The 12,907-nt window shown below is 39.3% G+C and overlaps 1 protein-coding gene across 2 annotated transcripts in view; it reads right to left on the reverse strand.

The window, feature by feature from the left end:
- The window catches only part of MAP7 (microtubule associated protein 7), a 179,044-nt gene that overhangs the window by 45,662 nt on the left and 120,475 nt on the right, over positions 1-12,907 (reverse strand). For both annotated transcript variants that reach the window (XM_068985456.1, XM_068985455.1), the window contains exon 3: positions 8,269-8,346. In XM_068985456.1, the coding sequence (XP_068841557.1) occupies positions 8,269-8,346 (78 nt within the window). The remainder of the gene's footprint in view (positions 1-8,268; positions 8,347-12,907) is intronic.

Genomic DNA, 12,907 nt, shown 5'->3' on the forward strand with positions numbered 1-12,907 from the left:
GGTGAGCTGTGCTCAGCTCTTTATGCTGACATCAGGTGATTTACAGGCTTTAGCTTCATAGCCACCTGCTGAGGGAGACACTGCTATTAAACTTACAGAGAAGTGAAGTAACCTGCCTGAGGTCTCACAGTAAGTCAGTGGGGGGACTGGAATCCAAGCTCTGGACTGTCTGATTCTAGAAGCAAACAAGAAACCATTACGCTAAAAGGCAGGATTGGGAATACCTCCCATGACTAAGGCTCCTCTAGACTGGGAGAAGGTGGGCACCCAACGTGAAGATCCTGATTTTCTCACATCACTCTTGGCCTTCATCATTTGTTTACAAGACCCCTTACTTTTCAGGCTTTAAGACCTTTTCACTGTGAGCTTTACAGGCAAAGGAGACTTGGGAGAAATAAATAATGGCTGCTTAGTCACAGCGATTCACCTGATGTTAAAGCTTCAGCCTGTGAGTTACTTTATCCATTCCACGACAAGCGTTTATTCTTCCCAGTCCTGTGCCTGACTCCCGAGGCAGGGCTGCTGTATTCGCTCATGGCCGCATCCCTCCCACTCACGTGTGCTCTGACCCTTGGCAGTTCACAGCCTGCCTGGCAGCCTTGGGAGATTTTGTACACTCTATTCATCAAGAGACAACTTTTGGAAACCAGAAGCCACAGCTGACCACAGATCTGTCAAAGTTTTATCCAGCATATATTTGGACTAGCAAGACTGCTTTCCCAAAGCCCAAAGTCTGGGTTTTTGGAGTGTGTGTGTGTACTGAGGACAGTTTTGTCAAAACCAATGACTTCCTTATATGTCTATATGTCTAGGAATAATAATAATAATGTGAAGTGTGAAACCAGGGACAATTTCACTTGTGATTCTAATCAGAGTAGGGGCATCACTGGTTGTTTACTAATTAATTCTACTCTATCAACATTTTTGAGATGAACATTCTAAGCCAGATTGAAATGATCATGTATGTCTTGACCATACTCTTAGTAACACTGCTGCCCCTGAGTTGACAACACACTCAGACTGGAGGAGTGGGAAGGGAGGCAAAGCAGAAAAGTTATGACTGGAGGGGCAAGAAAGTCTGGTGAATTTATCTGAGAAACAAGGCAAATATAATCTAATTGAACATCAAAATCTTTTTCATATTATCTTATGGTTGTTTCTAATATATTACATTCTGACAGATCTCCTGACAGCTTTGAACTTAGCCACAAAACCCAATATGAATGAACTGAATGAGAGATTTGAGAAATTTAATTTTTTTCTTCATGAGCTATAGGAGTCAATCATACAATTCACTGATAATCTTTCATAATTTTACAGACTCTAGAAAGCCTCTGATCCATACCTCAAACTTAATCTGTATCACCTTCAAAAAGGGAAACCTTATATCTTCCTAAACACAGAAAACTACTTGCCTGCTCAATATTCCTCACATATTCCTTAGAATTTGTCAGCATACTGTAAGATTATTAGTTTTATAACATATGAAGACCAAGTAGTTTTAAGGTACAACCATTATATAGATTATCTTTGTGTCCTTGTTCATCTAACTGAGAAACTGCTTAAAAATGAGATTTTCAGACTTGTTTCACTGGATGTTGTAAGGGCAGATATTACCTGATAATTTGGTAATATCTAACTAATTTGCAGTATACCTGCAGCACATACACTGAAATGCACAGACTATTCTCTTACCATTCAACCAACAGCTGTTAGACATTAACTATGTGCCAGGCACTTTTCTAGGTACTAGGCTACAGAAGTTAAAAAAAAATGACATAAGTCCTTTCTTATAGTAAGCTTATATTCCAGTGAAAGCAGACAAGACAATAAACAAGTAGAATATCAATATATACATGCTTAGATGTTGCAAATAACATGGAGAAAAATAGAGGGTGCTAGTTTGGGGAGCTGCAAATCTGAGGAAGATGGCCAGGGAAGGCATCACTAAAGAGGTGGCATTTAAACAATACCTGAAGGAGGAGAGAAAATTATTTACATACATCTCTCAGGCCAAATATTCCAGGTGGAGGGCATAGCAATGTAAGTTCTAGGAGGTTAGAAAATTGATCTTTCACTTCAATAGCCCCAGGGTTTCTATTTCTAGCTCAATAGTGACCCCACATCAAATACTAAGTGAATGAATATGTGAATTAAAATAGCGTGAAATAGCTTCTTAAAAAAGGAGGTGGTGGTAGTAGTGGCCAATTACTCTACTAAAGTCAAAAATTTATATTACATAAATTTCACATGCCTTGATTCTTGCAGATGTTTTACAAGAGAGGTTAGTAACCAGGATCTATTCCAAGTTCTTACAGACTCTTAATGACTCCAAGGTTAACAAATGGTCAATGCCACACAGTATTTTCAAAAAGATGTCAGTATCTGCTCCAACACTTACATTTACCCTCTGGTTCTATGTCAAGTGGACAGTGAGTACAGCATGCATGTACCCTGCTTGTATGTGGAAGCAGAAAGGCTCTTCCTCTACATGAGAGCTGGGTATGTGCCCAGCTCTGAAACCTGAAAAAACCTACCACCTGAATCCAAAGCATAGGGACGGCTCTCTATTTAACAGCATTGCCATTTGTTGAAGACAGTAAACATGGACGTTGGTGACCCTGTACATAAACAGCTGATACGGCAGAAAGGAAAAAGAGTCCGTTAACTATCCCATCTTTAAAGGTTCAGTTCCTTCCTTAAGCTAAATTATCCCAATGCATTTAAAAAAAAAAATAAAGTAAAAGACAATGCATAAAATAACTTACATCAGCAACTATGGCAGGCTTACCCAACAAGAAAGTACAACCATTGTGTTAATTTGCTCCTAAACGGGATAATACAGAGTGAAGTGCTTAGAACATTGCTTTGCCCATAGTCAGTGGTCAATTAACATGATTATCATTAATAATATTATTAGTATTTAATTAAAGGCTTGAGTATAGTCAGAAAATTATGCATCTGTTTTATATTTAGACCTATGTACTGGCATAAAAAGAATTAGAAAACTATGACCATACTCTTTAAAAGCTTGAAATATATGCAACTAGAAAGTTCTATAAAGTCCCACTAGAAGAAGTTCAATAACATATAAAATAGCTAAAACACGATAGTTATGCAAGGTACAATATATAGTAAAAAAAAAATGAGAGTTTCCAAGAGGGAAAAGATCATAAAACTAGGAAGGCTTCAAAAAGGACTGGTACTGAACGTGACAGAGCTGGACGAAGTACATCAGTGAGACAGTTTTGGGTAACTAAAATCTAAATTTACTAAAGTCTGCAGTAGGATGATAGCAGAAGCAGCAAATTTAAAGGCAAGGATCCAAGACCTCTGCTGAAGACAGAGGAGTACTGGACCTGTGACTATGTGGGTTTAGGGACAGGGTGTGAGGCAACCTCCACCTACAAACCTGAGGCCACCGCTAGAGGACTAGGCTGAGTCCAGACTGCCCAGCGGCGTCTACAAGTGGCTCAACAGGCCAGCGTGGAGACGAGGCAGCGCACAGCACTGGACCACCAGGAAGAGAACATTTTATCCTGCGAAAGATTCAGTAGTTAAGGCTGGGAGTCAGAAAGATGCCAGAGCCTCCAGCAGCAGCAGAAAGTATCAAAAAAAAAAAAAGACCTGAAAAATAATGCTGTGGGGGTGGGGAAGGGTGGAAGGCATATTGGTGCAACTGACTGGTACACAGCAATTACTCAGAGGAGTGAAAGCTGATGGACAACTTACTGTATAGAAGTTGAGTTTTAGATGATAGGAAAGCATCTACTATCTTAAAGAGTGAGTTGGGAATGTGGAACCCATAATATCAACACAGGAGAGTAGAAATCATGAGAACAAATACAATTCTCCCCACCTAGCCCAGGAAAAAAACAAAATTAAAGCTTAGAAGAGAGATGGTAAAAAAAAATGCAGAAGTCAAGAGAGAAGTTTGAAGGAATGGCCTGAATTAGAGTCGGATGAAATAGACTAGTTGAGGACATTTTTTCATGAGAAAACCTTTTAAGGCAGAAAAATAAAGCTTTCAGAGTATATATGCCCAACCAAATGAACAGAACAGTCCCACACGTCAAGAATTATGCCTGATTTTATGTGATAAATTGAAGGATAATGTAGAAACAGCAGGCCACATGACATAATCCTATCACAATGCATTAAAGCATGACTCAGATATTTAATCCACAGAAAGTTATTAACAGACCCGCTGTTTGCAAAACAATACAAACATAACATGTCACCCAAGCAAAGATCTTTACTCTCCTTCTTTCTACTTTGCTTTCTAAAATGTGGTCTTGAAAAAAAAAAAAGAAAACTTCAATGATTTCAATATTAATTTCAGCCTACATTCAACAGTAAATAATCAATCTCACCAGCCAATTGCTTTCAACTTTGCTTTGTTGGAATTTCTGGGATGTATTCTCTTTTTTTCTTTATACTTGGAAAGCTTTAAACTTTGAAAGCTTGGTAATAGTTGATATTATTGACCGCTTTTGTGTTTTCAAAAAGCACACTCCAAAGATCTTTGAGATAATAGCCATTCCTCCACCCTACCTGCCATTTTTTAAAAAACACTATTTCATTGTCATCATAGTTTCTGCAAAGCTGTTTATGGGTAGTTCATCAGATGCCCTTTGATTTTCTCTTAGTACTAAAATTTGTTAGAAATAGCCCTTTTGTATTCAAAGGCACAGCTTACATCAGATGATTTTAGATGATTTTAGATGACTCTTTCACAAACGTAAGGGCACATCTGCATGTTTGTGTATTTCTGAAGATTAATTTCTACTCACAGAACTTAAGTGGAAAAGAACATGCCAAAAGACATTGGTTTAAAATTTTAAAAGAAAATACAATTAATCCAGAAAAAATAAGAGCATAAAAATAAAAGTGCAGAGTAAAATAAAATATAAATACAGTAAACAAAATGTTACTTCGTTAAAACTATGACTGTCAGCAACAAGAAAAGAGATCAGAATTAAGGAACCTGTAGTATTAAATACAGCAGGGGTGAGAAGGAAGAAAAACAGAGCCTAGAATATGCTGGGTGTGCGAGTCGTTCAGTTGTGTCCGACTCTTTACGACCCCATGGACTGTAGCCTGCCAGGCTCCTCTGTCCATGGAATTTTCCAGGCAAGAATACTGGAGTTGGTTGCCATTTCCTTCTCCAGGGGGCCTTCCCAACCCAGGGATCGAACTTGGGTCTCCCGCATTGCAGGCAGATGCTTTATTGTCTGAGCTACTAGCTTACCAAATAAGTTGTGACCACAGGATAATAAAATAATTTGAACTTTGACCCATGATTAATCTGATGATGAGCAGATGTTGGGTCTGTTACCAAATCCCTTTTGCCACCTGTCCCTGGCACCACTGCTCTGCAGTCCCCATCTCTTCTAGTTCCCTGGATGAGTCTGTTCATCCTCTAGCTGGAAGCTCAGGTGGTCCCTGACATCCCCAGGCTGGGTTAGGTTCTTCTGTGGGTTCTCAATGCCCCATGTGTGTACTCCTTCAATACCACCCTCTATTAGAATTGCCGTGTGTTAATCTACCCTCTCCCGCCTCCCACTAGCCTGCAGCTAACCCTGGAGGGCTGGGTCGTAACCTTTATTCATCTTTTTAGCATATAGCAAATATGCTATATGCCTGGCAAATAGCAGTTTTAAAATATATAAATTAATGATGCATGTTCTACATCATTGATGTATGGTCTGAAATATGATTTAAAATATGGGGTTATATATTAAGAAGAAACCCAGCCACTTAATAGATAAAGCAAGGCAACTTACAGAGAGAATCTGCAGACTCAGAGCTATACAACTTTATAGCATAAGAAGGGAAATCATTATTGTGTGACCAGCATAATCATGCTTTCCATGATAAAACTAGTAACACCTGGATTTGAAAGACAGAGAAACCCAAATGGAAAGACCCGAGTTAAGGTGTAAAAGCTAATTCTTCATGGGGTTTAAATCATAAAGGAATAGTCTCCTCACCCTATGGAGCTCCTTTAACTCAGGCAGCTATGAATCCACATTGCAATGCTAAGGAGACATTTAATAGGGTGAAGCCTAACCCGACAGTGATGGGGTGGAGAGGGGAGAGTGCTTTTCCCTGTTTGGATGGATTCAAAACCAGAGTGTAAATACCAACCACCCTGGAGCAGCAGTCTGCTGCTTTATGCTCATCTGGAATCTCTTCTGGCTTCTGTAGCTCTGCTTTTCTTTCCCTCTCAGTTCTGATCCACTTGTCAAATTGACCTTGCCTGGGGAGCACTAGGCACAGTTCATAAAAGGAAAAAATCCAGACTGCACAGCACTCCAAGCAGAGAGGAGTGGAACATGCCACAGGTAGCCCTGTTCTCCAGTAACCTACCAGCTGGAGGGAGACCTCCCAGAGGTGGGGAACTTCAAGCATAGGTGCAAACTTTAAACACAGAGAAATGCGTGCGGCTTGTTAACTTCCAGTAAGTCACTGAAATTTCTGCTGGAAAAACCTTGTCAGCAGAAGAAATGACCTCACATGACCATGATGGCAAGGGAGAGAAAGAGGCCTGTGTTCAAAGTGTTAGGTAGGCAGAATAGGGAAAAGGAGTCCAAAACGGTGGTGGCTGAAAGACAAGGAAGGGAAAAGCCCGCAAAAACAGATCAAAAGAAGGTCCTAGGACAGGAGTGAGGACCTCAGGTAAAACAAACAACACTCCTGGCTGGCCCCATTTACACAGGACAGGCCCAGGGAGAGATAAACATATAAATAGAGAACCCAAAGCTAGCTCTCTCCCCCATCCCTCCACGTCTTTGGATCTACGTGCCCTCACGCCTCGAAGATGGATTTTCCTGCTATCTTCTAAATAAAATAGAGCTGTAACACTGATTTGTCTAAGAGCTATAACATGGTCCATTTGAGACTTGAGAGCTATAACATGGTCTATCCAAGACCTGAGAGCTGTGACATGCCGAGGGGGCTTTAATGTCCATCACTCCAAATCTTTGTTGTGACGGGACAAAGAACCGAGGAACATACACTCGCGTGACAAAAGAATGTAGACAATGTCAACAGACTTTTGAAAATCTGGGTTCTTGAATACAAATAATCAGAGACGGGATATGGGGCTGGGTTCTCCAATTGAAACACTAACTTTTATAAAATGCAGTAGAACTTTAGAAAAGTTATAAGTCATCCACTGGAAAGATTGTGACAACCTAAGTCAGTTCTGGTTTTAAAATATCAGACACCCTGGAAACACTGAGACACATGACCAGACATTTCATCTTTCCAAGGCACATAAAGAGAATATCCTATCTTGGCAAACTTTGCATAAATGGACATTCAAGCAAAGGAGGAGCTGGCACCAACATCCTTGCTAAGTGTTCTAGAGGATGATTGCTGAAAGTGCTTGGATCTTGGCTTCCTGATCAGCTAGTCCCGTGACGCAGCTTTCTAGCTGATTGTGTGGCAAATACCACAGTTGCTCAACTTTTGCAAGGGCCTTGGGTAACAAAAGAAAAGTCAGACATCGCAGCTCAGGTCTTGTGTTTTTCCTGGCAGCATACTGGTAGCATCTGTCTATAAAATTCAGCAGCAGTGTTCTTTTAACGTGGAAAGCAGTGAATGCCCTAGCACTTAACAGTCTCATAACTGGGCACATAAAAAGAACCCTATGATTACTCTCCTGGTATTTTTTAAGTTGTAAAATGTAAGCTGAGCCATCACGCCTCTCATACATATATTCCTCCAGTGTCAGATGAAACTGTCATTACACCAAGAAATGAAAATCTCCCTAATCCTAGGCTGGACTTCATTGTGGGTGAAAATTTGGTTCTGTGTTTATCAGTTCAGTTCAGTTGCTCAGTCGTGTCAGACTCTTTGCGACCCCATGAATCACAGCACGCCAGGCCTCCCCGTCCAGCACCAACTCCCAGAGTTCACTCAAACTCACATCCATTGAATCAGTGATGCCATCCAGCCATCTCATCCTCTGTCGTCCCCTCCTCCTACTGCCCCCAATCCCTCCCAGCATCAGAGTCTTTTCCAATGAGTCAACTCTTCGCATGAGGTGGCCAAAGTACTGGAGTTTCAGCTTTAGCATCATTCCTTCCAAAGAACAATATCACATACTAAATTCTGTCTCCCAATCCATTAGCAAAACTCATAAAGGCATGCAAGAGAGCATGGCTATTATAGAAATGTCCATTTGCTCAATGTTAAGTGTCCATTATCCTAGGGGAAAAAAGTAACATTTCAACAACAGTGTCTTTGAAAGGGACCTACCTAGCTGCTTCTCCCGCTCCTCACGCCGCTCCCTCGCGAGCCTCTGCCGGTCATCAACACGCAGCACAGGTGGAGGGTCTGAAAAGGAGATGGGAGACATAGAGGAGCAGATTTTTAAAAATGATATACACTGATAAATATCTGCCTGGTACATCTGATGAATGAATTATTACTACATCATACCTATAGTAACATTACAACAATTATGACCATACTTGTAGTGATGTACTTTATTATAATTTTCCTGAGAATTTCCCAGTATTTTCTTCAATTTAAAAATATTATATATGAGGTTAGATTCTATGAGTTCTCATCACAAGGGAAAAAAATCATTTTTTTTTGCATCTTTATAAGATGCTGGATGTAAACTAGATATATTGGAATAAATATGTCATAATACAAGTCAAGTCATTACGCTGTACACCTTAAACTTACAGTTTAATCGATGCTGTATGTTAAATACATCTCAATAAGACTCAAAAAAAAAAAAGAAAAGAAAAGAAAAAAGACACTCAGCCAAAACAAATTATGTCAAAACATAACTGTGCCTTTGGCTTATTATCATCAAACACTATTCATGAGGTTTTATGTTCCTAAACTACTGAACTTTTATTATTTTTATGTTTTAAAAAGTCTCCTGGGGCTTCCCTGGTGGCTTAGTGGTAAAGAATCCGCCTGCCAATGCAGGAGACACAGGTTTGATCCCTGGTTTGAGAGATCCCACATGCTATGGAGTAACCATGCCCATGCGCCCCAACTACTGAGCTTGTGCTCTAGGGCTCGGGAGCCCCAATTACTGAGCCCACGTGCCCCAACTACTGAAGGCTATGGGCCCCGAAAGTCTTGCTCTGCAGCTACAGAGTAGTCCCTGCTCACCACAACTAGAGGAAAGTCAGAGCACAGCCAAATAAAAAATAAGAAAATAAAATTTAAAAAAGTCTGCTCCTTAACAACAAATAGAATCCTAAGTGAATGTATTCTACTAAATAGATGGTCAGTCACCAGTTAGACATGAAGAGCCCAGCTTTGAAATCAGACAGGCATGAAATCACTTCTGGTTCTGTCACGCTCACTTGCTATGAGACTTGGCTGAGCTACTCACCCAGCTCTCTAAGTCTTAAGCTGTGACATTGGTTTCATGGGTTTTTACTGGTTGTCTATGAGGATAAAATAGACCTTATCTAACATCACCATATGGATTAAATAAAATGGTGCTTATAACAGCATTAGCACAGTGCCTAGCACTTGATAAATCTCAGTAACTATCTGCATTCATTGAATACACTAAATATCTACTGTGATCAGGCAGTATTTTATGTGCTGAAAGGAGAGCTATCAATAAAAAAGACAGAAATCTCTGCTCAAATAAAGCTTGCTTAGGGAAAACATATGTAAAATATAGAGAATGGGGAAAGGGGCAATATATAGAATGTTCTGGAGAAGGAAATGGCAACCCACTCCAGTATTCTTGCCTGGAGAATTCCATAGACAGAGGAGCCTGGCGGGCTACAATCCATGGGGTTGCACAGAGTTGGACCAGACAAAGACAACTTAGCATGCACGTACATAGAATGTTGTTGCTTTAATGGCTAAGCTGTGTCAGACTCTTTTGTGACCTCATGGCCTGGGGCCTGCCAGGCTCCTCTGTCCATGGGATCTCCCAGGCAAGAACACTGGACTGGGTTGCCATTTCCTTTTCCAGGGGATCTTCCTGATCCAGGGATTGAACCCACATCTCCTACACTGGCAGGAGGGTTCTTTACCACTGACCCACCTGGGAATGTTAGACTGAGATAAATGCTAAGGAGACAACAAAGCAACAAACAGACTGTGAAATGGCAGGAATGGAAGGCTGGGCATTTTGGATAGGTGCCAAGGGAATTCTAAGTTAGATGGTAGCTTTTATGTGTAAAAACTTGATGGAAATCAGGGAGCTGTCTGTGCAGACATTCCAAGAGGTGAAAAGCAAGTGCAAAGGCCCTGAGGTTGCAAGTACCTAAGATGTTCAAGAAACGACATGAAGATCTGAGCCACTGGAGCAGAGTGAGATCATTTAAGCGATGGGGCCAGAGGCTAGGGTCCTGGTGAGGACTTCGGATTATGCTGTGAGTGAGATGCCACTAATGGCTTTCCAGCAAAGGTCTATAAAAATAAGCTCACTCTGCTGTTGCTAAATAAAAACAAAAGCATAGTAATGATAACAATGATGATGATAATAATTACACTTAACATCAGCATTATTTTCCTTGCTATTAAATTAACAATTTAAAATCTCACATTAAAAAGAAAAACCTACTGGAATAATACTTTAGAGGCAACATAGTAGTACTTCAACAGATTTAAAGGCCTTGCATCCCAAATGCCTCCTAAATGTTACAGAATTTGTACATTTAAGAGAATAAAACTGTATGAAAGTGCATTAGAAGCTGCATAAACCTGGCAGTGGGGTCATGGGCAGGACCAGGAGATGATATTTTGTGTTTTTCCTTTGCTTTAAGGTATTTTTTTTTCTAATTGATAATATGAACCCCTAACTAGCTCATATTCGTTATGATAATTATTTCCCCCATTTGCTAATCATTTATGAGGTTTCAAATATTTTTTATGTAGAAAAAATACAGCCTTTGGTCTCAAAAGGTTTTCTTCTGACCCTAGAAAAGGGGCACTCAGACCCCCCCTTAGGCACTTTGTTAAGGGTCACAGACAGGGGAGCTTTGCTGTTGTTTGTTTTTGGAAATGACAGCCCTATCGAAATGATATTTTGAAGAAAAAAATGATCTAAGAACCCAAGCCAAAATGAAGTTAGAAGCAAGACTTCTAGCAATTACTTATTGTTTTAAAAAAGTCCTTTAATAGTGAGGTTTTACTCCCTTATGAAAACTTTGCACTTATTATGAAACTTGAAAACCATAGTAACTAAAATAATATAAATAACTTTTATTTATAAAAGTTACATGGGCACATTATAGAAAGTCTATAAGTAGACACAATGAAGTAAAATTCTGCTCATAGAATACCAAGTATGTGACATTTCTACAAATTTCACACAAATTTTGACAAAAATTTTCAAAAGGATGTTTTAATAACAACATAGTCATCCTCACCTACCCTCTTCCACCCCAACCAACCCTGAGAGCCCCAAGTCAATACCTGGTGTTCCTGCAGTCATGAGACAACACTCAATTATGCAGTGGAACATTTGCCTTTCAGATGCATAAAGAAAGGGCATAGTTCACCTCTGATTTCTGTGATATCATTCCATATGAAAATTACACTCTTCACATGTAATAAACTGTATCCTGTCTGGTAACACCAGTACCTCAGAAACCAGGCTGTATATAGTGCTATCAAGATATATCAATAAACACTATAAATAAGGCCAACGCTTATGAGTTCAGTAATTCTCCCTGGCCACCTTTATCGCTTTAGCACTGATCTCAACCACTATTTATTTATAATTCGATTTGAGAAAGTAAAGAACAAATATAACACATTTCTAAAATACAACGCATTTCTAAAATATAATGCATTTCTAAAATATAACGTGCATAATGACTATTATATGCTAGATGAGTTTGGTTGGTTTCAGGACCTGCCACTAAAAAACACTGTGAAGTGAAAAAGGTATTCAGTTTGAATTCTGTTTCCATCCTTCTGGTCACATTGATAAGAAGGTCACTTTGGTACCAGAATGTTACTAAACACCCTGTGGCAGATTAAAAATGGCTGTGAATATGGGTAGGGAGGAGCAGAGCCTGGTCAGTTTTGTTCATTGCTATATTCCCAAAGCCTAGGACTATACCTGGCAGAAAGGAGGGTATTCAATAAATATTTATTAAATGAATGAAAGAAACAAAGGAGCCAGCAACCTTGGTTAACATTTGGAGCCTACACACTCCTAAATGTTAACGGAATTAACATTCACTATGAGGGCAAACTCATACCAAACTTGTATTTGACAACAGATTTTTGCCAGTCTATGTCCGATGCAGGATACATCATGCTTGGGGCTGGTGCACGGGAATGATCCAGAGAGATGTTATGGGGAGGGAGGTGGGAGGGGGGTTCATGTTTGGGAACGCATGTACACCCCTGGTGGATTCATGTCAATGTATGGCAAAAACCAATACAGTACTGTAATGTAAAATAAAGTAAAAATAAAAATAAATAAAATAAATAAAAATAAAAAATTATAAAAAAATAAAAAATAAATAAAAGGTATTAGTAAATACTCATGATTACAATTCTAAGGTTTAATAATTAAAAACTGATTAAAAATGACCTTTAAAGGTAGGATTTCAGAAAAAAAATACAATTGAATAATTGCAAGTAAATAGCGAATTTTCTGAAATTTTTTTTTTTCTCCGCCTCATTTCTATCCTATCACTTTTTTTCTGGAACAAAATGAAGGTATAGAAAATAGTTTGACATCATGAATATTTCACACTGTTTCTCAATAGATCTAACAATTAGAATAGAATTGTTACGTAATTTTTAGAAGGAAAAGTTTTTTAGAGAAATAGGATTTCAGTGGAGACACACTTGCAGCTACACTCTGCATCCAACCTTCTACCTGTGATAATTGAAAAGTAAAGGGACCACCCAAACCAGGGTACTTTTTTTTTTTTTTTTTTTAATT

This window comes from Capricornis sumatraensis, chromosome 13 (assembly GCF_032405125.1).
Source record: "Capricornis sumatraensis isolate serow.1 chromosome 13, serow.2, whole genome shotgun sequence".
Lineage (NCBI taxonomy): Eukaryota > Metazoa > Chordata > Mammalia > Artiodactyla > Bovidae > Capricornis > Capricornis sumatraensis.